At 40.4% G+C, this 27,998-nt stretch overlaps 1 protein-coding gene across 1 annotated transcript in view; it reads left to right on the forward strand.

Annotated features, from left to right (window-relative positions):
* The first annotated feature begins 1,450 nt into the window (after positions 1 to 1,450).
* Positions 1,451 to 27,998, forward strand: part of MCOLN3 (mucolipin TRP cation channel 3) — a 38,712-nt gene continuing 12,164 nt past the window's right edge. The window contains exons 1-6 of the mRNA XM_067467791.1: positions 1,451 to 1,614; positions 14,201 to 14,430; positions 16,497 to 16,664; positions 19,554 to 19,707; positions 20,303 to 20,387; positions 20,977 to 21,073. Of these exons, the coding sequence (XP_067323892.1) occupies positions 14,203 to 14,430; positions 16,497 to 16,664; positions 19,554 to 19,707; positions 20,303 to 20,387; positions 20,977 to 21,073 (732 nt within the window). The 5' untranslated portion in view covers positions 1,451 to 1,614; positions 14,201 to 14,202. The remainder of the gene's footprint in view (positions 1,615 to 14,200; positions 14,431 to 16,496; positions 16,665 to 19,553; positions 19,708 to 20,302; positions 20,388 to 20,976; positions 21,074 to 27,998) is intronic.

Below are 27,998 nucleotides of genomic sequence, written 5' to 3' on the forward strand. Positions count from 1 at the left end.
TTTGAATATCTTTTTATATTTATAGAGAACACTACATGCCCAAGGGAATGCAAATATGAAAAATAAATAGTAAAATAATAACAGCTTTTAAAAAACTCAAAAAAGTTAACAGAAAAAGGGCACATTGTGATGCAGCAGGAAACATAACAAATAGAACAAATGGAGGAATGGGGGTTTGTTTGCTTGGGCCCCTTGTACACAACCACATAAAATCAAGATTATTTGCTCTGAACTGGATATGTCAGTGTAGATTCAGATAATCCAGTTCCAAGCAGATAATGTGGATTATCTGCCTTGATATTCTGGGTTATATGGCTGTGTGGAAAGGCCCTTAGGCTCCTTCTACACAACCGTATGAAATTCAGATTATCTGATTTGAACGAGACTATATGGCAGTGTAGACTCAAATAATCCAGTTCAAAACAGAGAATATGGATTATCTGCCTTGATATTCTGGGATCTATGGCTGTGTGGGAGGATCCATAGGCTCCTTCTACACAGTTGTATAAAATCCAGATTATCTGATTTAAACTGGATGATATGGCAGTGTAGACTCAGATAATCCAGTTCAAAGCAGAGAATATCGATTATCTGTCTTTTTTTTTTTACAAATAAATTTTATAAAGATATCATAAACTACAGTGAAAGAGGGAGAATAATTTGAAGAGGATAGGAAAGTAGGAAAATTATAGGCACACATTTCAATTAAAAAAAAAGAGAGATGGCTGTGCGGAAGGGAGTTTACACACCTGTATAAAATCCAGATTATCTGATTTTAACTGGATTATATGGCAGTGTAGACTCAGATAATCCAGTTCAAAGCAGATAATGTGGATTATCTGTTTTACTACGAGGGATTATATGGCAGTGTAGAAGAGCCCTCTTTCTCTCACCCTGGACATGTAAGGACAATGCCATTATTTCATCCAGTTTAAAGAGGCATTGACATATATTGTCAAAGGCTTTCAATCAGGGCCAGCTACAACCTCCCAACAAAGGATTCCCCCAGGCAGGAAGCAGCCAGACTTTGAAGCTGCAAGGCTATTAAATGCAAATCAAGGTAGCCAATTGCCTCCAACAGACAAGAGTTCTTTCTCCCACCCTGGACATTCCAGAGATATATTGCCTAGTTTCCAACAGACCTCACAACCTCTGAGGATGCCTGCCGTAGATGTAGGCGAAACGTCAGGAGGGAATGCTCCTGGAACATGGCCATATTATACAGCATACAAGGTGAGAGACCTTGAGAAACGACCACTCCAATGCTCAGCTGCATGAATTCTAACAGTGGAGATGCATTCCAGTGCCCTGTGTTGCTGGTGGAGTTTGGAGAAGACCTTGCCAAGCCATGGCAGTGACAAACAGTGGAGACACACTCAGAGAGGCGGATGCCATTGGCTGTGAGAGGAGGAGGAGGAGGAGGAGGAAGGAGCGGTGCGGCAGGAGCCGGCTTGAGTCACGTGATGCCGCCGCCGCCGCCGCCTCCGCAGTCGTTGCGCTGAGCGCTGCAAAGCCGGGACCGTCGCTCCTCGTGCAGACAGACCCAAAGCCTCCGAGGCAATGAAGCCGGGCTCCCTCTGAAGGTGGTGCTGCCGCCCGCTTTGCCTCCCGCAGGTGAGTGCATGGCTTCCTCCAGGCATCAGGTGTCTTCCTGCTCTGCTTTTCCCAAGGGCGGCTTGGGGGAAGGCAGCGCGCCCGGCCTTCTCCGTGGGTTAGTCACTCGCCGCGCGTGGGGAAAAAGCTCATCAGCCCCGGAGGGATGCGCCGCCTCCAAAGGGCTCCTTCGTGGACCCCGGAGAGGAGCCCACACTCAGGTGCGCCGAGAGAAAGAGGGGCAATCTGTGCATGCTTTGGCTTGGAGGGCTTCGGCACCAGGCCTGGGCCAACTTGGGCCCTTCGGGTGTTTGGGACTCCAACTCCCACCATTCCTCACAGCCGGTAGGCTGTGAGGAATGGTGGGAGTTGGAGTCCAAAACACCCGGAGGGCCCAAGTTGGCCCAGGCCTGATCTACACTATGGAGTGGATGCAGCACCACACTTTCAACTACCCTGTCTCAATGCTAGGCTATCCTGGGAGTTGTAGTTTCCTGAGCTTTGGCAGAGAAGGATCAAGACCTTGTAAAACTACAACCCCCCCAGGATTCTCTAGCATTGAGCCCTGGCAGTTAACGTGATGTCAAACTGCAGTGCAAACTGTGAAGACATTACCATATAAAATCCACGTTGTTCTCTTTGACCTGGATTATATGGTAGTGTAGTTTTAGGGCCCTTCCTTCTACACTACCATATCATCCAGAATATCGAGGCACATAATCCACATTATCTGCTTTCAATAGCCCTTCCTATATTCCAGGATCCGAACCCAGGTTTTCTGTTTATCCCAGATTATCTGGGATAATCTTATTTTATAATATTATAATATTATCTGGGATAATAAGGAGCACCCGGGGCACATTGGGTTAAACACCTGTGCCAGAAGGATTGAAGACCAACAGGTCGCAGGTTCGAAACCAGGGAGAGCACGGATGAGCTCCCTCTATCAGCTCCAGCTCCCCACGTGGGGACATGAGAGAAGCCTCCTACAAGGATGATAAAACATCAAAACATCTGGACATCCCCTGGGCAATGTCCTTGCAGACGGCCAATTCTCTCACCCACATGCGACTTGCAGTTTCTCAAGTTGCTCCTGACATGACAAAAAAAAATTGGCAATGTGGACTCATATAATCCAGTTTAAAGCAAAACAAAAAAAATCTGGGATCAGATCCTGGGATATAGGGCCTATCTGGGGCCCCTTTCACACAGCTGAATTAAATCCCACATTATCTGCTTTGAACTGGATTATATGGCAGTGCGGACTCAGATAACTAGGGGCCCTTCCACATAGTCCTATAACCCAGAATATCAAGGCAGAAAATCCCACAATATCTGTTTTGAACTGGGTTATCTGAGTCCACACTGCCGTGAAGAAGGGGCTTTAGATTGGATTTCCACTGCCCTATAACCCAGGATCTGAACCCATATTATCTTCGTATCCCAGATTAATAAATAAAGTTGTTTATTATTATTATTATTATTATTATTATTATTATTCGAAACACAACAAGATGAGTCCACAGCAGACACTCTGCTGGCTGTTGTATTGGATCACACATCGGACACTTCCCAAATGTCTAGGACTTTGTGATGTATTGTCGAATAATGTGTACAGATCCCAGTAAGGTGGGCTTCTGCAACTGGCAGATGGTAATTTTGTTAGCGCTGATTGTGTTTAAGTGCAGGCCAATGTCTTTAGGCACTGCACCCAGTGTGCCGATCACCACTGGGACCACCTTGACTGGCTTGTGCCAGAGTCACCGCCTTCTTCTTCTTCTTCTTCTTCTTCTTCTTCTTCTTCTTCTTCTTCTTCTTCTTCCTATTATTATTGTTGTTGTTGTCTGGAAGTGTTTAATCCAGTGTAAAACAGATAATCTCAGTTCAAATCCTGGAATATAAAGCAGTGTAGAAAGGGTTTTCGGCTCCATCTAGGCTGCTATATAAAATCCAGATTCTCTGTTTTGAACTGGATTCTATGGCAGTGTGGACTGCTATATAATCTAGGTTCTCAAAGCAGACAATCTACATTATCTGCTTTGAACTGAATTATATGAGTCTCCAGCGCTTTATAATCCAGTTCAAAATAGATAATCTGGGATCAGATCCTGAGATATAAAGTGTAGATCCAGCCTAAAGCCCCACTGCCATATAAAATCCAGAGTATCTGCTTTGAACTGGATTATGCAGTGTAGACTCATATAATCCAGTTCAAAGCAGATAATCTGGATTTTGTATGGCACTGTAGATGGGGTTTCAGGGTGCATCTGCATTTAACTGCCATAATGCTATGGGAACCTGGGAGTTGTAGTTTGCTGAAGCTCCAGCAGTCTTTGGCAGAGAAGGCTAAGGACTTTGTTAAACTACATGTTCCACTTTTTTAACACTGAGCCATGGCAGTTAACATGTTGTCAACCTTCATACATTCTACTGTGTAGATGGACTTTAATTCATTTTATTTGATGTAATCTTTCGCAGCTTGTGGCCCCTTCCACAGAGTTGTATAAAATCCACATTGAATGGGATTATATGACAATGTGGACTCAGATAATCCAGTTCAAAGAAGATAATGTGGATTATCTGCCTTGATATTCTGGGTTGCATAGCTGTGTGGAAGGGCCCTTTGATACCTGATGTTGTGTGTGCCTTAGGGTACCCATAAATCAGAAATGACTTGAAGGCACACAACAACAACAATTTTAAACACTTTAAACTGATCAGAGGATATCCTTGTTAGTCAGATAATGTAACAGAGCTGCTTATTTGTGTTCTGGGTGCATTTACTTAGATGATTGATAGCTAGGAAATTATGTACTGTATTTATAAATGCTGCAAAAGGGAGGCATTTGTGGATGATTCTTCTATCACACTCAGGGCACATATAACTGTCACCCAAATACCAAGGTGCTATATGTCTCAGATCAAAGGGTTTTCTTTTAGTCATATGCAAATTTATTAACTGATTAATTTTGGGAAATTCAGGCTATTTCTGCTTTGCCATATAATCCCTTGGTGTCTTATTGGACCCTCTGCTCACAATGGAGGCCTAGGTCTCTGCTGTGAGCAGATCTGCGTTTTTCCACCTACGTCAGGCTAGGTTCCCTTCCTATCTAGGAACGGCCTGGCTACGGTGATCCAGGCGACGGTCATCTCGAGGCTTGACTACTGTAACGCCCTCTACATTGGCCTTCCTTTGTCAGTGATCTGGAAACTGAAGCTGGTGCAAAATGCGGCGGCTCGTCTTCTCGCCGGGGTGTCGGCGAGGTGTCATATCACCCCAATTCTACAACAGCTGCACTGGCTTCCGATCGAGAACCGGATTAATATCAAGGTGCTGGTCCTAACCTTTAAGGCCTTATATGGTCTGGGGCCAGTGTACCTGAGGGCCCGCTTATCCCCCTACCAACCCCAGAGATTGCTTTGGTCCGAGGACCAAAATTTGCTTGAAGTCCCCAACATCCAGACATATCATCTGTCCTCTACTAGGCAGAGAGCTTTCTTGATTGCGGCCCCTTATTTATGGAATGCCTTGCCAGTTGAAACCCGAACCATCCGAGAGCTACTTGCTTTTCGGAAAGCCTGTAAGACCTTTCTTTTCCGACAAGCTTTCGATGGATGAATAACTTGGGACTATGCTGGTTCTCATTTTAATTGTATTTTAAAGTTGATTGTATTGTTTAATCTACTGCTGTAAACCGCTCCGAGCCAAATTGGGAGTGGCGGTATACAAGTCTAATAAATAAATAAATAAATAAATAAATAATCAAAGCATAAAAATCATATTATCTGCTTTGAACTGGATTATATGAGTCTACACTGCCATATAATCCATTTCAAAACAGATAATCTGGATTTTATATGGCAATGTAGCCTTCAAACAGTAAAGTTTTGGATTTAGAGTGAATTCTACTTTATATTTCGGTAATGCTAACTGCTGGTGCCTTTTCCTTAAATGTCATTTGCACCAACCTTTGTGGGGAATGTTGACACTTCCTGATTGTTATCAAGTATCCAGTTGAAAGAGGATAGTGCTGTATTAATGCATGTGATGAAGTCACAGGACTGCAAAGCACCTTTCCGAAGTGCAACCTTCTGGGGAGCGTAGTTTCACGTGCCTATGATGTGAAGTGAATGGACGTAGTGTTTTTTCAATTTAGTGAAAGGAGGAAGAATGTTGCAGAGTGTCTCTTCTAAACAAAATTAAGGGCACAAGACTGGTTTGGACAACCTCTTTGGCCCTTTTATCTTAACTTTTGCAAGAGTTTATTGCAGTGGACTTTAGTTGCTGGCTAAGGCAGAGCTCTGAAAAGTGACTTTTCTGTAACCTTTGGTCATTTTGGAAGCTGTACTTCCAAAAGTAATTTTTCTCAGCTTTGGGCAAGAACAGGAGATGAGAACAGATGGTATCAGATACCAAAGCCCATCCACCCAATGGTCATCCTCAGGATGGAGCTGCACTGCCATGTAATGCAGTTTGAACTGCATTATATGATCAGTGTAGACCAGTGGTTCCCAGCCTTTTTTGACCAAGGACCACTGACTAGGGACCACTCTCCAAAATTGGTACCAAAAGGGTTATGAATCAGTTTTTGGCCAACTTTATATTTGGTTTGGTTATTTGGGGTGCGGATTCAGAAAATTGCATTGGATAGACCACATCAGCTCTAGTTTCTGATACAGAACATATGCCATCTAGTAGTCACCATCTTCTCGCCCATGGAAAACCATATTTAATCATCTAGAGCTAATGTGGTAGTAGTAATCTTTGTGGGTGGGCAACCTCTCCCCTCCCAACATCCCAGTTGCCTTGGCACTATAAGAGGTTTTCGCGAGATCAGTCACTCTCACTGTTGTGTGGTTTTGAGGCAATGGAGTAGTAATGGTGAGGCCATGGATCATTTTTTTGTTCTTGTGGACCACTTGTGGTTCATGGACCACGGGTTAGGAACTACTGGTGTAGACCCATATATTGCAGTCTGAACTGCACTGAACCGAACCGCATAATATGACTTACATTGACCTTATAAAGCAGTTCAAACTGTATTATTTGGCAGTGTTGAACCAGTCTCAGACATGATGGGAGGCCAACATCATGATAGCCAATGTATTATTCTTTCCTGGGTGTGAATTTGAGGAACCCAGGTTTCAATCATATTTTTTTGCACTGTTTTCCAAATGGGTTAACTGTAAAATCTCAACTTCAGTCCACCTCACAGGATTGCTGTGAGTCAGTTCTGGGCTTTTGGGAAGAAAGGTGACTTATAGAATTGTAAAGAGACATGTTTAATAATAATAATAAACTTTATATACTGCCACCATCTCCTTGAAGGGGCTCTGGGGGCTTACAAGGCACTCCAGGGTGCACATATAACATACAACAGGTTAAAGTGGTACAAAAGTATAAAATAAGTCACATAAAATTATAACAATAACCCCCCGTCAACACATGAAGCATAAAATCAAAATAATACAATTTTAAAACTACAGTAGATAAAACTAGCTGCTGTCAATTCACAAGGTGCCAAGTGTCAGCTTCATATGGGCTCATTCAGCCTATTCAAGGTCAAAGGTTTGTCTGAACATCCATGTTTTCAGGTTGGAATGAAAGGATTGAAGGGTGGGGTCTAATCTAATATCTTTTGGGAGGGTATTCCAAAGCTGCAGGGCCACCACAGAGAAGGCGCCCTCTCTCATCCTCACCAACCACTCTTGAGATGGTGGTGGGACCAAGAGAAGGGCCTACTTGCTTAAAAAACAACAGTGGCTTGTTCTGCATGGAAGAGGTTTGGATTGTCACTAGGTAGCCACAAAAACTTCCTTAGTATGCTGGCAATACTACAAAATCTTTCAGTGAGTGGGTTGTTGTTGTTGTTGTTGTTGTTGTGGGCTTTCAGGTCAAAAACGTATGGTGACCAATATCATAGAGTTTCCTTAGCAATATTTGTTCAGGAGGGTGGGTTTCTTTTGCTTTTCTTTGAGATGAAGGAGTATAACTTGCCCAACTTCACTCAGTGGGACCCCTTCGACACAGCTGATTAAAATCCCACATTTTCTGCTTTGGACTGAAATATATGGCAATGTGGACTCAGATAAACCAGTTCAAAGCAGATATTGTAGGATTTTCTGCCTTGATATCTTGGGTTATAAGGCTGTGTGGAAGGGCCCTGGGTTTCCATGGCTGAATGAGGATTTGAACTCTAATTCAACACTCAAACCACTATGCGATGGTGACTCTCCACTGGACAGCTACTTTGTGCCAATGTGACTGAGGGCCTTTCGATGCAGCCATATAATCCAGAATATCAAGGCAGAAAATCGCACAATGTCTGCTTTGAACTCGGTTATCTGAATCCACACTACCATATATCCCAGTTCAAAGCAGATAATGTGGGATTTTATTCAGCTGTGTGGAAGGGGCCTAACATCTAATGTAAACTAACTAAGATTTTAAGTTTGAACAGAACTACAGAAGCCTTTCTTGTACTTCACAGCAAACAGAGTTTCTAATGCACATGGTAGCAGATAAAAATACTTGCACATGTAGGGCTTTTTTCCCCATGTCAGGAATGACTTGAGAAACTGCAAGTTGCTTCTGGTGTTTGAGAATTGACCGTCTGCAAGGATGTTGCCCAGGGGACCCCCGGATGTTTTGATGTTTTACCATCCTTGGGGGAGGCTTCTCTCATGTCCCTGCATGGGGAGCTGGGTTAGGGCCATGCATGCTCTCCCTGGATTCAAACCTCCAACCTGTCAGTCTTCTGTCCTGCCGGCACAAGGATTTAACCCATTGTGCCACTGGAGGGTCCACACATGTACATGCTCTAGAGGTAGCACCTATACGGCCTTTTAGATGTTGTTGAGCTGCAGTGATCAACATTTCTCACCTGGGACTTGTAGTTCAGGAGGTTCACATAATTCCAACCCAGTTCTAGAAAATGCTTCAAACCAGCACATTGGTATTCTAAGCTGCAGTTCAAGGACACATGGGTAGCAACATATGCCATCCCTGTTGTCTCTGCCCACATCTACCATGTATGCCTTATTGTGTCACCAATTATAGAAGTGAAAATCAGTTCTTCTTTAAAAATAGTCAGTGTAGCAAGTGGCACTGTTGTGTGTGTGGTAAAAGACAGTTGCCATAATTTGGAAACTTTTCTGATACATAAGGAGCCTGGCGTATGAAAAGAAACCACTTTCTTCCACCTTTTGTCTATTTCTTTTTTCTTTTCTCTTTTGGCAATAAGAACCGGGGACTTTTGACTTTTGTAGAGATACGCTATATCTATCTCTAGTTATAGACTTTGGGCTGAGAAAAGGGAATGAAAATGACTACTCAGAAGATGAGTTCCTATTTCCTCCCCTGCGTAGGATTTAGGTTTTGAAACAGATTCTTTCTTGTTTTCCATAATGACAATGACATTGCAGTCTTGTCCTGTCTTCTTGGAATTAAATCCTATTATATTTAATGGTTCCAGCTCTTAAGTGTTCTTATAATTTCAGGTTGACTAACCTGAAAGGTATCAAAGCAGTATTTAATGAAAAAAAATAACAACCTGATTCTATGTCTCTTTACATGGAAGGAGGTTGCATCATGGGGCCCTTCCACACAGCCATATAACCCAGAATATCAAGGCAGATAATCCACAATATCTGCTTTGAACTGGATTATCTGAGTTCACACTGCCATATAATCCAGTTCAATGGGGATTGTATACAGTTGTGTGGAAGGGGACATGGATTTCTATCTGTGAGACAAGTATATAATTGAAGCAAATGTGCTTAAGATCACGCTGAACCTGATTTTAAATTAATGTGCTGCATCCTCTTAACAGACTTGGCATATTTTGGCTGCTGCTACAGGTAAAGCACTAAATAATTCACATCTTCTGTGCAAGAGAGAGGGGTGAAAGAACCAGAAGGATAGTTGATCCTTCTCTTGCTATCTTGGTTCAATTTATATTACAAGGAGAGTTAAGACAGGCTTCTCAAATGTATTTTACCTTATGACTTCTCCCATTCCAATACAGGGAGATGAGAACCAGTGTGGTGTAGTGGTCTGAGTGTTCAACTAAGTTACTGAGACACCAGGCTTCGAATACCTGCTCAGGCATGGAAACCCACTGTGTTCCCTTCGGCAAATCATTCTCTCTCAGCCTCGTAGAAAGGCAAGAGCAAACCTGCTCTGAACAAACACTCTGCTTGGTTCTCATTATAATTGCCATGTCAGAATGACTTGAAGACACACAGCAACAAGAAAAATAACAACACAAGCAAAGCTTAGAAAATTACAGCTTCCTGAATCATGAAACCTTCTTTTGCCTGGAAGCTATATTTTCTGAATACATGATAGGTTCAAGTTACTGCTTATATACCAAGACAAACATGTAAAGTGACAGGAAGAGGAGGCGCTGAAGGGCTCAAGGCCCTTATCCGTTCCTCTGAAAGCTGCTGATTCTAATCATGTGTCAATGAATAGGTCTACTTCTGAATGTGTCTCTGTACCATTGCTGTGTTCTGGAGAAAGCAACTGCAGTCAGTCCCCAAGTAATGAACAGGATAGGTTCTGTAGGTTTGTTCTTACGTTGAATTTGTTTAGAAGTCAGAACAGGTGCATTTTAAGTGTATCTCCAGCCATATATAGATAGATAGATAGAGCTTTGGATAGTATAGGTAAAGGTAAAGGTTGTCCCCTGACATTAAGTCCAGTTGTGTCCGACTCTGGGGTGTGGTGCTCATCTCCATTTCTAAGCTGAAGAGCCGCCACTGTCCGCAAACAACTCCAAGATCTTGTGGCCAGCATGATTGCATGGAGTGCCATTATCTTCCCACCGGAGTGGAACCTATTGATCTTCTCACATTTTGCATATTTTCGAACTACTAGGTTGGTGGAAACTGGGGCTGACAGTGGAAGCTTACGCTGCTCCTGGATTCGAACCTGCGACCTTTCAGTTAACAAGCTTAGCAGCTCAGTGGTTTAACCCACTGTGCCACCAGGGGCTCCGATAGTATAAGAAAGGATTAATATCCCTTTAGATCCAGCCTAGTTTACTGAACACTGGATTCAGAGTGGTGGCCAAAAGAAAATTATATTCAGAAATCAGAGAGAGGACATATCTTTCAAGGAACAAACACATATACACAAAATGAGGCTAGTGGAACAGTGAACTGTGGAGGGAGTATTTACCTTTTGTCTGTCTAGCTGTGCAAAATTTCCCTCCTCAGATGTTCACCTGATCTAATTCAGTATGTTTGTATGCATGCATCTTCAAGTCACCTGATGATTTATGGTGACTGTGTGAATTTTATAGAGTTTTCGTAGGCAAGGAATTTTCAGATATGATTTTGTCAGTTCCGTCCTCAGAAATTTAGCCTGGTATTTGTTGGTGGTCTCCCATCCAAGTACTAACCAGGGCAGAGCTTTCTAGAGCTGCGGGGATCTGGTGACTTTAGGATTTAAATGGCAAGTTTGCATGTAAAAAAACTTTGCCAGTATCTTAGAATGTATGTGGATTTAAAAAACAGTGCACACTCTGATCTGGCCTCTCCATTTTTTTTTCAAAAAGGTAAAACTGTTCAAGTTGGATCTACACTGCCCTTTATCCCACGATCTGATCCTAGATTATGTGCTTATCTGACAGTGTAGATTCATATAATCCAGTTCAAAGCAGATAATCTTGGAGCCACTTCTCTACAAAGAGGAAGGGGTCGGACTTCTTTCTTGAATGTTTGGACAGAAACGATAGCCATACGAATGTGTTTCTGTCCATTGAGAAAAGACTCAATTTCCGTTCTCGGCGGACAGACACACAGTCGGATGTCCATCTCTTTCTTTCTCTGCTTCTGTCCCAACTTTTTCCTTTGTGGAGAAAGAAGTGACAGAAGTCTTATCTATACTTCTTTCCTCCAAAGGACCTTTTACGTCTTTGGGAAGAAGTGATGGAAGTCCCAGTGCATTTCTTATCTACAGATGAAGGAGTTTAATTTGGATGTCTAATTTGGTGGTAATGTCCCATTGTTTGGCATCGATGTTTAATGTGTTTTTTTAAAATTTATGATATGTCTTGTTTATTAGTTGATTGTATTATACAGCATTGAATATTTGTCGTTATATGTTGTTGGCCACCCTGACTCCCCATTGGGGAGACTGGGCAGGATACAATTAAGATGATGATGATGATGATGATGATGATGATGATGATGATTATATAGGGCAGTGGAGATCCAGCCTCAGAAAAATACTTGTTTTTAGGATTTTAATTAATTGCCTATGTTTTCAAAAATACCTTTTCAACATCCAAACCAGAGGTCCACAAACTTTTTAAACAGGGGGCCAGGTCACAGTCCTTCAAACTGTTGGAGGGCTGGATTATAATTTGAAAAAAAACATGAATGAATTCCTATGCACAGTGCACATATCTTATTTGTAGTGTAAAAACACTTAAAAACAATACAATAATTAAAATGAGGAACAATGTTAACAAATATAAACTTATTAGTATTTCAATGGGAAATGTGGGCCTGCTTTTGGCTGATGAGATAGGATTGTTGTTGTTGTTATGTGCTTTTGAGTCGTTTCAGACTTAGGTTGACCCTTAGCGAGGGCCGGATTAATGATCTTGGGGGGCCGCATCCAGCCCCCGGGCCTTAGTTTGAGGACCCCTGATCCAAACTCTGGTGACATGTTATTTAGCATTAAATATTTGAAGGGTCATGAAGTAGATAGAATAAGCCAGCTTGTTTTTTGCTGTTGCAGAGACTAGAACATGATACAAAGGGTTCAAAATACAAGAAATGAGAATCTGTCTAATTATCAAGAACTTTTTCTACTGTAGGAATAAATTGTCTTGGAGAGTGATGGATTCTCCCTCTTTGATTGTCTTTAAACGGTTGGATGCCTTCTTTTCAGGAGTCTTTTGTTGTGTATTCCTGCAAGGCAGGAAGTTGAACTACAGAGTCCCTTCGGTCGCTTTCAACTCTACCATTGTATCATTCTAGGCCTGTAATATGAAAACTGGAAATTTTAAAAGTGCTATACAAAGTTCTGTGCTTATGGAAAATGTTTCCTTTGGAAACAAAATTAGTGCTTTCTGTGAAGAATTGGAGCTGATCAGGGGGAATTAATTTTTCTCCCATTTTTAACAGATATGTCATTTTCTGTTTTGCTTAGCTGCTGATATATAGTAAAATGATTCCCTTGAGAGGGATTCTCTTTGGACATTTCTGGGTTAGGCTCTATCATCCTCTTCCAGAGAGTGTTGGAAATAGCAACCTTCTTCAAGCCTCTACGAGTTATTTCTTACGTATATAATTTGATTACTGTATTATATATAGGTATATTGGTTTGCAGTTTTTTAAAAACTCTTTGTTGTGGGAAGGACTGCAGACCATATGATCAGGTCTGGGCTTGGGTTGTTGTAGGGTTTTTCGGGCTATATGGCCATGGTCTAGAGGCATTCTCTCCTGACGTTTCGCCTGCATCTATGGCAAGCATCCTCAGGGATAGTGAGGTCTGTTGGAACTAGGAAAATGGGTTTATATATCTGTGGAATGATCAGGATGGGACAAAGGACTCTTGTCTGCTGGAGCTAGGTGTGAATGTTTCAACTGACCACCTTGATTAGCATATAATGGCCTGACAGTGCCTGGAGCAAACTTTTGTTGAGAGGTGATTAGATGTCCTTGTTTGTTTCCTCTCTGTTGTTGTGCTGTTGTAATTTTAGAGTTTTTTTTTAATACTGGTAGCCAGATTTTGTTCATTTTCATGGTTTCCTCCTTTCTGTTGAAATTGTCCACATGCTTGTGTATTTCTGGGCTTGTTTAGGACTCAGACTCAATTTTTGGAACTGTTTTGCTTTAGACTTCAGTAGGAAGAGAATGCTTAGAGACTTCATTAGGAACTGTATGTTTTGGACTTCAGTAGGAACAGATGTATGCTTTCAGACTCTCAGACTGTACAGACTCCATTGGACTTTCAGACTAGACAGATACTCTATTAGACTCTCAGAATAGAGTGATGCTTTGGACTTTGGACTGTTGATTGTAAGAATGATATTTATTTATCATGTCAGGAGCAACCAGACAGTTGTATTATGTTTTAAAAAAAACAAACAAACAGACAAAACACAAAGTTTGCAAGCTTGAATGATGCCCTGTGTTATCTATACAGAGAAACTACTTCAAATCCTATTTCTAACTGGGCTGATAAGCAGAGTACCTGTATGCTGAATACATGAAGTTTGTGAGTAAACCAACTATGTTACTTTTAAAGAAGTCCTCTTGAGAGCATAATTTAAAGGCAAATCTATTTTGAGGAAGAGTACATGTTTTGGGGCAACTAAAAAGAATACTTCTAAAACTGTTATATATGTGTATGTGTGTGTATTTTGTGCATTGGCATATCTTTGTGCCTAACAGAACAAAGAGATATCTAAGTTTATCAGTCTAACAGCTAAGAAACCTGATTGCCTTGCATGAATACTATTTTCCAAAAAGGTTATGACTCTAACAGGTCATGCTGTTTAATAAGAGGTTATGGCATCATTTTTCAAAGGGTTATGACTTCTAATATAATTTTTGATTTATCCATGTTATTTTTTAAAAATTCTAGCCATGGATACTGCTGAAGTGATTGTTAGCAGCTGCAGTTCTCATGATGAAGAAAACCTTTACAGTTACAAGCAGCGGTCTTCAATATGTCAGGAATTGCTCCTAGAAGATCAGCTCAGAAGGAAACTTAAATTTTTCTTTATGAACCCCTGTGAAAAATTCTGGGCTCGAGGGAGGAAGCCTTGGAAGCTTGGCATTCAACTTCTGAAAATTGCAATGGTTACTATCCAGGTGAGTCTGCGGGCAGATGCTGGAATGTCCTGATTAATCCTCTGTCAACATATCTTTTAGCTGCTTTTAAAGTGACCCAGTATCTCTTTCTTCCTCATACTGTCATCAGCTTATTTCATTTGCAGGAAATGTACTTCAAAGTTCAGAAGTATCTAATTCATTTAGCTTTTTTTCCTTTCAGGTCAGAAGCAACTTGAGAAACTGCAAGTTGCTTCTGGTGTGAGAGAACTGGCTGTCTGCAAGGATGTTGCCTAGGGGATGCCTGGATGTTTTTACCATCCTGTGGGAGGCTTCTCTCATGTCCCCGCATGAGAAGTTGGAGCTGACAGATGGGAGCTCACCCCGCTCCCTGGATTCGAACCGCTGACCTTTCGGTCAGCAGTCCTGCCGGCACAAGGGCTTATCCCAGTGCACCACCAGGGGCCCCATTCAGTTAGCTAGGGAGAGAGGAAGGAAGATGAAGGATGAAATCTTTATCTTCTTAAAAGGCTTAAGCAAAAGCAAACTTCTGCAGTGCTTCCTAGTGTTATTTCTCCTTAATAATGTTTGCCATCTTTACCCTACTGTGATGTTGCTTGACTACATGTCTTTACTTTTGTTGTGAAAAGTTAGATCATATGGGACATAAATAAATATTTGTTGTTGTTGCTTTGAGAGAGCTACATTTCCAGAGCTACTTCACATGCCACATTTCCAATCTTAGAATCCGAGAGCTAAAAGGAAAATTGACTCCCTATTTTCATATCATTCAAGTAGAGAAAGAAAAATAACTTTCTCAGGTCTGAAGCTAGATCTGCACTGTCATGTAATTATCAAAGCAGACAATCCAAATTATCTGAATCAAACTGGATTATATGAGTCTACATTGCTATATAATCCAGTTCAAATAATATAATCTGGATTGTATATGGCAGTGTAGATCCTGCCTGAAAGACTGACTGAGTGCATCTCTACTGTAGAATTAATGCAGTGAAATCCTAGAATTTTTAGTTTGATTAAGTTCCAGCATTCTTTGGCAGAGACAGTTTGTAAAACCACAATTACCATGACTCCATAGCATTGGTCAAACTGCATTAATTCTACATTATAGACTTATTTATGAGGTATAAAGATTTGAGGGATGTGATATAAATGTACTTAAGAAAGTGTATATGTGCAGATTTTTTTAAAGGATTAATTTTGTAGCCATTGTGTTAGCTAATCTTTTAATATTTTGGAAAACCAGTTCATCCATCTCCATTTCAACACTCTCCAGAGGTGTTGGATTTCAGCAGGCATGGGCAAGGCATGGGCAACTGGAAGGTGTCAGCTTTCTATTATTGCAACTTGGTGAATGAAAGAGTGGGTTTTCCATGACTGAGCAGGGTTTTGGAAGCTTGTCACCAGAATCATAGTCCCAACACCCAAACCACTATACTTTGTTGGCTTTCTGTATTGCTGAGCATAGATACCAGGGGTTGCGGTAGCACAGTGGGTTAAACTGCCAGCTGCAGAAATTCTTGCAATCCAGAAGGTTGGCAGTTCAAGCCATGAGTCGGGGGGAGCTCCTGCCATTAGCCCTAGCTCCTGCCTACCTAGCAGTTCAAAAACAATAATGTGAGTAGATCAAAAGGTACTGCTTTGGTGGGGAGGTAAATGACACCCATGCAGACACTCTGGCAATTCGACCAGGAAGGCGTCCATGGACAGCAGGCTCCTTGGCATGGAAAATAGAACAAGAGCACCTCCCCATGGCTGGAGCCGAACACAGCATCCAGATGCTGGAGATAGAAAGGGGGAATCCTTTGCCTTTGTCTATATATTGTCTGTCTTTGTTGTTAATTGTATAATGGCATTGAATGTTTGCCATATATGCATTCTGTAATCTGCTCTGAGTCCCATCAGGGAGATAGAGCAGAATATAAATAAAATATATTATTATTATTATTATTATTATTATTATTATTTGCTTAACTTAAGGAAGCAACATTTAAGAACTACTGGTTCTTAAACTTTTAAATTACTTAGATGTGTGTGTGTAAACAAATCTTCCTTCCATCTTATCTTTCTATTTTGATGGTTTTCAGCTAGTAGTCTTTGGATTAAGTAACCAGATGGTAGTTGCATTTAAAGAAGAAAACACCGTGGCTTTTAAACATCTCTTCCTGAAAGGCTATACAGACAGACTGGATGACACCTATGCAGTGTATACACAAATGGATGTGTATGACCAAATCTCCTTTGCAATAAACCAGGTAAATTGTTTGTTTTACTGTATGTGTATAGCAAACTGTAGTCATTTTCCATAAACCAAGCTTTTAAAAGCGATATGTTATTCCAGAAATTCAGCTATGAGTGTTAAATGAATACAAATGAGTACTCGAAAAAACAAGCCTGTTTTCTTTGGCTTTGTTTATTTCTTCCTTGATCTCCTCCTCCAATGATCTCATTTGATGTTTCTTTTCTTTTCCATTTTCACCAAATAACAACCCTGTGAAATAGTTTAGGCTGAGAGATGGTAACTGACTCAAAGACATCCAGTGATCATTATTGCTGTGTATTATTGTGGTTGTTTTATAATTTTTATGTGATTGTGTTATACTCGTTTATGTTATATACTGTATCGTTTATGTTATATACTGCTCTGCAGTGTCTTGTAAGCTGCCCTGAGTCCCTTTTAGGAGATGGTGGTGGGATATAAATAAAGTTTATTATTATTAAAGAGATTTGAATCTTGGTCTTGGCAGTTCAAGTCAAACAAGTTATATGCTACACTACAACCACCTCATTATATACTGTATATACTTGAGTATAAACCTAGTTTTTCAGCCCTTTTTAGGCTAAAAAAGTCCCCCTTGGCTTATACTTGAGTCAAGGTTATTTTTTATTTTATATTATTATTATTATTATTATTATTATTATTATTATTACATTTATTATTTCATTCTATTTATTATTATTACATTTATCATTTTAGTCTATTATTATTACATTTATTATTTTATTCTGTTATTATTGGAAGGATATGTAGGCACTTTTACAATGAAGAAGGTTAGAATAATGGTTTAATCAGAGTTAGACAGTCTTATCTTAAATTACAATTTTATGCAAATATTTAAAAACCTTTAACCTACTGATGCCTCAATTAATGTAATTTTAGTGGTATCTATTTTTATTTTGAAATTTACCAGTAATTGCTGCATTTACCACCTTCGGTTTATGCTCGAGTCAATCCGTTTTCCTAGTTTTTTCTGGTAAAATTAGGTGCCTCGGCTTATATTCAGGTCGGTTTATACTGGAGTATATATGGTAATTATGCAGTAAAAATTGTGAATGTTAAATGGAGTGTACTTAAGCCAAAGTCTATGGAAAGTCCATCATTAATGTGTCAACATAAGCCTTCTTCTATTGAAAAATCTTTGTTGTCGAGAAGCTTTTCATAAGGACCTCTTAGGTACAAGGTAACATGTTGTCAGCAACAATTATTCACAGTAGTGATATGCTAGGACTCCACATGAAATATGTTCAGTTCTTGTCTGGCTATCCATTTGCAGAATTAATCATGAGAATATAAAATTATAATGATCAACTGGACCATTGGGTTTCCATGTGGTTTGAATGCTTACAACCTTATCACCCTTTGTTGTAATTTGTCAGCATCTGTGTATGATAAGCCAACCAGACAACATCTACATTTGTTGAATAAGTCCCAGAACAGATTTCCACATGAAGATTGTTTTTCCAAATCAACATACTATTATTACAGCTTCAGTCACATGGCCTGAACTGACTCTTACCTTTGTGTAAATGAGAAAAAGGGAAATTGTCAAATCCAACCATTTGTTATAGATCTTGCTATACAAAACTACTTAAAGGGTTGAAAGAGTTCTCTTTTATGAAGAATGGGCTCATTTAATATTCCAAAAGTGCATTTTCTAATCTCAAAGACTTTTGTAATATAAAATTAATGGAAGCTATTATTCCAAGTGAAGTTAAGAGAGCAACCCTAGATCAGTAGTTCTCAACCTGTGGGTCCCCAGATGTTTTTGGCCTTCAATTCCCAGAAATCCTAACAGCTGGTAAACTGGCTGGGATTTCTGGGAGTTGTAGGCCAAAAACATCTGGGGACCCCAGGTTGAGAACCACTGCCCTAGATGTATTCAAGTAACATTTTCACCTTGACATTGCACGGTGGTGCAATGAGTTAAACCCTTGTGTCAACTGAACTACTGACCTGATGGTCAGCGGTTCGAACCCACGAGATGGGGTGAGCTTCCATCTGTCATCTCCAGCTTCCCTTGTGTGGACATGAGAGAAGCCTCCTACAGGATAGTAAAACATCCAGGCGTCCCCTGGGCAACATCTTTGCAGACAGCCAATTCTTCACACCCGAAACAATTTGTAGTTTCTCAAGTTGCTTCTGACATGATAAAAAAACCTTTGATCTAAATATAATTAGATGCCCTTTTAGCAGGTCTTCTTTTATTATCATCACTGTTGATTTTCTGAGAATCATTTAAAGCAGTTTACAACGTTTATACAAAACTATAAGAAGACAGTAAAATTACAATAATAAATTATGATAAAAGTCATACAGATAATGCCCAAGATCAGAATTAAAGCAAAACGTATTATTTAAAAATAAGATGAGAAATAATCAAAAAGCTAATCCAAATCCAAATATGTTATAGAATAACGGAATCTTGGCAGCCTGACTTCTCCTGGTAGGGGTTTAGAGAGTGGTACTCAAACTTTGCTCCTCCATGTGTTTAGGATTTCAAGTCCCAGAACCCATAGCCATATTGGCCAGTGGTCAGGAATTGTGAGAACTGAAGTCCAAAATACCTGGGGGATCAAAAGTATAGAGTAGTGGTTCTCAACCTCTGGGTCCCCAGGTGTTTTGGCCTACAACTCCCAGAAATCCCAGCCAGTTTATCATATGTTAGGATTTCTGGGAGTTGAAGACCAAAACACCTGGGGACCCACAGGTTGAGAACCACTACTTTATACTTTTGATCCCCCAGGTATTTTGGACTTCAGTTCTGGTATAGAGGATAGCCTTACAGAGTGGTAGATCATGCAAAGGACCGTCAGCTGAAGGCCTCAACTTTCCAGGCACTAAACAGCTACCACTTTTGGCTTAGTATTTACAGCTTCGCAACATCTCTGTTGGAAACCATGCCTATGAAAAGAAAGGAGCTGAAGAGACACCTATGGCAATATGCCAGTACTTCTACAAGCAAGGCACCATCTGTCCTGGAAATGACACCTTTGATATTGACCCAGAAATTGAAACTGGTAATCCTTTCTAAGTACTCACATCAGTGTGCACGTGCATGAGGGGGGCGGGGTCTATATAACTCTGACAGGATTGGGAACAAATGCATGTTGCAGTCATAGAGCAAGCATGGGGAAACTTCGGCCCATCAGGTGTTTTGGACTTGAATTCCTACAATTCCTAGCAGCCTACCAGCTGTTAGGAATTGTGGGAGTTGAAGTCCAAAACACCTGGAGAGCTGAAGTTTGCCCATGCCTGATATAGAGCATCAGCAGCTTTATCAGTTGTATCATATCAGAGCCCAACTCCTTATAAAGTACTATCTAGTCCTGCTTGCACTGGAATATTTTTCCCTTTGAGAAAAAAACCTTGTTGTATTTGATCCTTTAACTTGTGGCTATGTGCCGTAAGAGACAGTATCTCTTGCTTCATCCCAATAGAACTTGAACTATCAGTTTTTGAAGGATAGAAGGCACTGCAAGTGGGTTTTTAGTGGGATACTCCCAAATGCAGGGCCACAGTTTCTCTAGTCCTGTTCCAGGCTCCTTGTTTTTTTTTTTTGTATGAGGTTCTGAATGCTTTCTCGACAACACATCTGTGTTCTTCTTTCTATAGAATGTGTTTATGTGGAGCCAATTCTGCCTTTGGTAAACCGAACACTACAGAAGAACTATCTCAACTTCACTCTTGACTTCCATAGGTGAGGTGGAAAAATGGTGACTTGTACAATTACTAGGTCTGTAGGTATGGCAGGAAGAAATATGGACATTTTTACCCTTAAATATGAATTTCCCCCTTCTAATGAAAATTTCCTTCAATATTGCAGTTTCTAGCACTTAAGATAGTAAGGCCCCTTCTACGCTGCCCTTTAATTCAAATGATCAAAGTAGATAATCCATATTATCTGCTTTGAACTGGATTGCATGAGTCTACACTGCCATATTTTTGGGGAGCAACACCCTTGTTGAATCCTGCTCCTCCTCCCTTCGGGTACATAGTCCAAAACTGTGACTAGGGCTGTCATTCTGTAATGTCACAAGATGTGAACAATGGCTATGTTACAAAAAAGGAGGTCCTGGTGATGTTGCTGCATTTGAATAATTTAAAATGCCTAACAACTAAAGAAAAAAATATATTCACATACTTTTCAAGATTGCGCTTCTGCCCTGTTTCCTCCCTCTTGCCTTGAGAACCAGAGATGATGGGATGGCCTATGGCAAGCCTAGGTACTTGGGTACTTGTTTGTTCCTGTTGGTAACAAATGAATAACATTCAAAACTATCTTCTAGACTTGTGACTCTTGAGCTCACATTCAAACTGAAGGCCATCAATCTCCAGACGGTTCGTCACCATGAACTCCCAGATTGCTATGATTTCACTCTGACAGTGAGTAGAAACTTGAATGATAACGTTCTCCTTTACTTAAGGGCCCTAGTCTTCTTCTCCAAAGGGTTTTAAGGAATGAATGGATTCAGAGTCCTATCATATTTTCTTTTGGACTGTTTCTGCATTTGTCTTGGCAGCTTTGGGGAGGTAGCAGATGGGATGAGGCAAATAAGGGATTTAATTGGTCTGAAGATGAGACATTTAGAGATTTAATCATCAACTATGAATTTAATTGGCTGGATAGTTATTACTTTCTATTGCAAATTGAAGATTAGTCTTTCAATATCAATAGCTTCAACCACTTTTTGCAAATGCTTCTTTTTTTTTTAAATATTTTTATTAGGTTTTTCTTAAATACAATAGTATAAAAAATACAAGGGGGGGGTGCCTATAAGGGGGAGGGAAACAGTGTGGGTAAATGGGGTATCGGGAGGGAAAAAGGGGGGTCCATCCACGCCTGGGGGGTAGGGGAAAGGGGTTGGTTACTTTCAATCATTCCTACGTCCTATGTCCACTTGTCAACATTCTCTCCTGGGGGGAGGGTTGGGGTGTGGGGGAATGCGGGGATGGGAAAGGGGTGATGACTTCCGACTAGGTCTGTGAACCTGAATTAGACTTGGTTTTCATCTCTGCTTATTCTCTTATCATATTTTCTTGTTATGTAGACAATGTCGAGCTTTCTTTACATTCATTTCTTTGTGTTCTCGAAATATTTCAAGACTCTGTCCCAATCCGTGGTTTTAGTTTTGTCTAAGTTGCTTGAGAGTTTATTCGTCAAGAGGTCCATATTCATTATGTCATACGTTTTCAGGATCCATTGTTCTTTTGTTGGTATCTCGTTGGTTTTCCAATATTGTGCTAGTTTAATTCGGGCGGCTGTAGTAAGATAGAAAAAAATCTTGTTTTCATTTTTTTCCAGGTTAAAGTCTAGAATGCCAAGCAAAAAGTATTCTGGCTTCAGTTTAATTTTTATTTGGATAATTTTCTCTATTTCAGTACAAATCTCGTGCCAATAAGTTTTAACCCTCCTGCAGCTCCACCACATATGTATGAAACTTCCACTGGTTCTCTGGCATTTCCAACACTTCCCCTCTATTTTTCCTTTGCTAAATTTCGCTATTTGTTCCGGTGTTAGATACCACCTAAAGTAGAGCTTATACCAATTTTCTTTAATTTCATTTGCGTAGGTAAGTTTTAGCTTTTTTGTCCATACTTCCTCCCATTCCTCTAGTTTAATGGGTCGGCCTATGTCTTTGGCCCACTTTACCATGTTGTCTTTTATTTGTTCTTTCTCCGTTTCCCATGTCAATAGTTGCTGGTATACTTTTTTAATTTGTTTGCTTCCTGTCTTTAGGATTTTCTCACATATCGTATCTTTTATTTCGAAGCCTAAAGTTTTGTCTTGGTTATAACTCTCATTTATTTGGTGATATTGGAACCAGGAAAGTGTGGTGTCATACTGTTTAAGTTCTTCTTGGGTTTTAATTGCTGGTCCTTGGGGGGAGCATTTCAGTATTTCTTTGTATGTTAACCATATGTCTCTCGATGTTCCTTTGATTTGGCTTGCCTCGTTGGGAGAGAACCAAAGCGGTGTTTTTTGATAGATTTTCGTTTTATACCTTTCCCAAGTTTGGATTAGAGGGTCCCGTACGAAGTGATTTCTGAAATTACTCTCTCCTTTTGTTTTACCTCTCCAAAGGTAGTTGTGCCACCCCTGCATCAAATCAAAGCTTTCAAGGGCTAGTAGTTTCCGCTCCCTGAGTCCTATCCAGTCTTTTATCCAGCAGATGGCGGCTGCGTCATGATATAACTGTAGGTTTGGCAGTGCCAAGCCTCCTCTTTTTTTGCTGTCGCACAAATTGATGAAGCTGATTCTATGTCTACCTCTTTTCCATATAAAGTCTGTTATATCCTTGTGCCATATTTTGAAGGTTGTTTTTGTCTTTATTATTGGTATTGCCTGAAATAGATGGAGTATATCCGGTAGAATGTTCATTTGAATCGCCGCGATTCTTCCCATCAGGGAGAGATTTAATGTCTCCCGTCTCTTCAATTTTTCTCTTATTTTGGACCATTTCTGTTCATAGTTGTTTTTATATAATTGTATATTTTTTGTTGTTATTATGATTCCTAGATATTTCACTTTCTTTGTTATCTTAATTGATGTTCTTTTTTGTAGTTCTTCCTCCCTCTTTTTCGTTATATTTTTTGTAAGCATTTGAGTTTTGTCTTTATTTATCTTAAGTCCTGCCACTTCTCCATAGTTGGTTATTTCTTGCCACCATTTATCTATGCTATTTATTGGATCTTCTACAATGCATACGAGATCATCGGCATATGCCCGGATCTTGAATGAGTATTTTCCAATTCGTAATCCCTTCAGTTCTTCGTTTCTTCTGATGTTACATAGAAGTAGTTCAAGGGTGAGGATGAATATCAAGGGGGAAAGGGGGCATCCCTGCCTTGTTCCTTTTTCGATTCTGATTGTTTCTGATTTTTGGCCATTTATTAGTAAGTTTGCATATTGTTTGGAGTATATTGCTTCTATTGCAGTAGCAACGTTGTATCCGATATCCATTTCTTTGAGTGTTTCTTTGAATAGGAACCAGTTGACGTTATCAAACGCCTTTTCTGCGTCCAAAAATAAAAATGCTACTTCTTTTTGTATCTTCTTCTCGTAATACTCGATTGCATCTATTATTACGCGTATATTTTCTTTTAGTTGGCGCTTTGGTAGGAAACCTTTCTGCTCTTCTTCTGTTCTTTCATTTAGGATTTCTTTTAATCTGTTTCCTAGTATGTTGGAGAAAATCTTATAGTCCTGGTTCAGAAGTGATATCGGTCTGTAATTTTTGGTTTGGGTCTTGTCCGTGTGGTCTTTCGGGATCAAGGTTACATTCGCATGTCTCCATGTTTCCGGGATTTTCCCTTCTTCCATTACTTTATTCATTGTTTTTAGGAGAGGTGTTGTTAGTTGGTCTATGAAGGTTTTGTAGTAGGTTCCCGTGAAGCCATCCGGGCCTGGCGCTTTGTTTTGTGGTAAGTTTTGGATTACTTTTCCTATCTCTTCCTTGGATATCTTTCTGTTTAATACCTCTCTCTGGGCTTCTGTTATCTTCGTTATCTTCTGTTTTCCAAGGAACTGCATAACTTTTTCCTTTGAGATGTTGTCTTCAGTATATAGATTTCTGTAATATTCCGTAAATTGATCAATTATTTCCGGGGTTTGATTGAAGAAATTCCCCTTTTCTTCGATTTGTGTGATGATTCGGGAGTGCCTTTTTATAGCTAGTTTCCTTGCCAGCCATTTACTCACTTTGTTTGCGTTTTCGAAGTATTCTTGTTTCACATATCTAAGTTTTTTTTTCCATTTCTTCTAAGTGTAGAGTTGTTATTTTTTTCCTTAGAATGGATATCTGGTGTTGTAATTTTTTATTGCCTGGGTTCAGCTTTGCTGTTTTTTCCTTCTCTTCTAACTCTTTCTTGAGCTTTTCTTGTTCTTCTCTTTTCCTTTTGTTTATTCTGGTGGCGTGTTCTATAAAGAATCCTCTAACGTAAGCTTTGGAGGCATCCCAAATTGTTTCTATAGGGGTCTCTTTTTCTGTGTTGAGGATGAAAAATTCTTCTATCAGTTCTTTGTATCTTTTTATATTTTTCTCTCCTTTAATTAAGTAGTCCCTTAGTTTCCATGTGTATGTTGTTCCAGGGATTGTGTTTTCTTGTATTATTATGAGTATGGGTGCATGGTCCGAAGTTAGTATGGGTAGTATCTTTGATTTTTTTACTTTTGTTGCTAATGACTTGGTACCCCATACCATATCTATCCGGGACCATGTTTGGTGGCGGTTTGAGAAGAAAGTATAGTCGACCTCATTCCTATGTTGAACTCTCCATAGGTCTATTGTTCCTAGTTCTTCTAACATTTGGAGACATTTTTTTGGAAGTGTAGAAGATTGGGGTAAGCCTTGCCCCTTTTTTTTTTATTTATCTCTATCGATATCTATTACTCCATTAAAATCTCCTACTATCATCAGTTCGTCGTATTCTGTTTCCATTATGCAGTTACGGAGTTTCTCACAAAATTTAACCTTCCCCCCGTTAGGGGCATATATGTTGCAGATTAGTATATTTTTCCCATTTATATCCACCAATACTCCTAGTATTCTCCCTTCCCCATCTTTGAAGGCTAATTTGGACGTGAAATTATTTTTGACATATGTGGCTAGGCCTCTTTTCTTTTCTGTGCTAGAAGCCTGGAATAGATTTCCTAACTTGCTTTGCTCTAGGAGGTGTGCATGTTTTTTAATCATATGTGTCTCCTGGAGACATGTTATATCACATCCCTCTTTTCTTAAGTAATGCCATATTCTTTTTCTCTTCCCCGGGGAGTTCATTCCATTTACATTCTGGGATATTATTTTCATTTTAAGCTTTAAGTCCATTAAAAATATTTTTTATTACCTTATCAGTAGTCCTCTGGTTGGTCCTCTCCGGTTCCGTCTCCTGGTTGAGTTGTTTAGGCGATTTTTTCCTTGCTCTTTTCCTTTTCTTCTTGTTCCGTTCTGTCCTTGTTGGGGAGGTTTCCTCACTGCTTTCAATCTCGCTGTCTCCTCCTTCCGTCATCGGTGATGTTGGGCCTTCTTTTTTTTCCTCTCCTTTCCTTGAGTCTTTTTGAGGTTCCTTCTGAAATGTTTTCTCCCAAAAGGCTTTGGCTTTTTCTTCCGTTGTTAACCAATGTTTTGTGTTGTTCCATGTCACCATCACTCCTTCTGTTTTTTCCCATCTAAATCGGGCATTCCTTCTTTTCAGTTCATCTGTTAAGAAGTGGTATTTTCTTCGTCTTTCTAATATTGTTATTGGTAGCTCTTTAAGGATAACTATTCTATTGCCTTTGTATAATGTGGGATTTTTAGCGTTTTCTTTAAGTACCTCATCTCTTGTTGCTTTGTTTGTGAAGAACACCAACACATCCCGCGGGACATTATTTTTCTTTGCATAGCTAGAATTGATCCTTATGACCCTGTCTACATTTTTTTCTATTGATTCTTTGGTGGTCTTGCAGATGTTGGCTATTATGTCGGTAATTAGTTCTTTGATGTTTTCTTGGTCATTTTCTTGTATGTTGCGGAATCTGAGTTGTAGTTCTTTTTCTCTGCTTTCTTGTAGTTCTCTATATGATTTTAGAGATGCAATTGTTCCTTCCATGGTTTTGACCTTCTCTCTTAGGTCTAGTTGTTGGTCCTTCATGTTTTCATTCTCTCTTCTAAGATCTTTGTTTTCTTGTGTCAATCTTGTGATGTCCTCTCTCGTTACCTTCAATTCACTTTTAAAGGCTGCGTGTAATTCTTCTTTTAGATCTTTCTTCATTTCCTTTAGTTCTTCTTTTAGTTCTTTTTTCAGCGTGGCATTTTGTGTAACTTGGTTAGTTTGCATATTTTGCACCAGGAGGTATAGTTTATTTATTTCTGTCAATACATCTTTAGTATTTGACTCTTCTCCTGGGGTATCTTTCTTGTTGCTCGCTTTTTTGTCCTTTTCCCTGTCCCTTTCGGGTTTTTTTTGAGCCGACATCTTTTTGCTGGATCGATGAGTTCCTTTTGCTCTTCCTCTTTTTATTATGTATGATAAATTATCTTTTGTTATGGTTCCTAGCTTGACTCTTCCCTCCCTCTCCGCATCTCCACCTCCCCCTCCTTCCACCTCACTCCTCTCTTCTTCTGTCTTTCAGCAAGGGTTATCTTCAATCATTTGTTTTTTATTCTTTTATTGCTGGTTTAGTTCTTAAGTTTTCCTTATTTCTTGTCCCTCTATAGTCTCTGTCCCTTTATCCCTCGTTACCTCTGGCGTTTTCTTTTTCTTTTATCTTTATTCTTTATATTTACTTCCTTGTTTTGATAATATCTTCTCGCGATATTACCTGGATCTCGCTTTCTCCCGTTTCTTCTCGTTTTCTCTGCCGTCTCTCACGAGATTTCCGGGCTCGCCACCTCCTTGTTTCTTCCTTTGGCAGTCTTCCCCTGGCTTTCGCGGGGGCTGGACGTCGTTTGGCGGTCCGCTGAGCCGACCGCTCCCTCCTGGTCTCCGCTAAGGGGCGGTCGCCACGGTTTCGCCTGGGTCCGCACCGGTCCGCGGCGTCTGCGGGGGCGTTGGCGGTGACGAGCTCCCTAGGTGAGTCACGGAAGCGCCGAAGAGTAATACCGGGGGGTTGGGACGTTCCTACCTTCCTACCTTTTCTGCCACGCTTCTTTGATCTCCTTGGTCTCCTTGCAGTCTTTTGTGCTTCTTGTGAGAGGGGGGAGGGGGGCGAGGAGGGTCAGGAAGGGAGCGCTGGTCTTTCCTCTGTTTCCTCTATCTTCGCCTCTATCTTTGCTTTGGTTCACTTTAATTTGGACTTAACTTGACGTATCCTTCTTCCTCTTATGTTGGTCTTATATCCATATGTCGTATTATATTCCCTTCATCTTCTTCGTGTGTGTCTGTTCTTCTTTCCCCTGTTCTCTTCTCTTCTACTTCTCTTACACAGACCTCTTTGTTTTCTTTTTTCTTTTTCCTTCAGTGCTGTGGTTTAAAATAGTGGCCGGCGTTCTGACCTGGTCTCGGCCTGGTTCGGCCTTGGCCAGCCCTCCCACTCGTGGCTCCAACCTTTCAGACTTCTCGGGGGGGCACCCCCGGGGGTGCAAGTCTGAAGGTCTCGACTGCCCTGTTTTTCCACGGGGCAGGGGGAGAGTAACTCACCCTGGGGCACTCAGAGGGGGCAAGCTTAGGACGAGCGTCTCTAGCTTGCTGCGTCCGCCATCTTTGCCACTACCGGAAGTGCAAATGCTTCTTTAAAAGTATCGAAGTTGATGAAACATAGAAGGCTAATCACCTTGAGTCACCAAAAGGATGAGAAAGGCGGTATACAAATACAGCAAGTAAATAAATA

The sequence above is a fragment of the Anolis sagrei genome, chromosome 4, assembly GCF_037176765.1.
Source record: "Anolis sagrei isolate rAnoSag1 chromosome 4, rAnoSag1.mat, whole genome shotgun sequence".
Classification (NCBI taxonomy): domain Eukaryota; kingdom Metazoa; phylum Chordata; class Lepidosauria; order Squamata; family Dactyloidae; genus Anolis; species Anolis sagrei.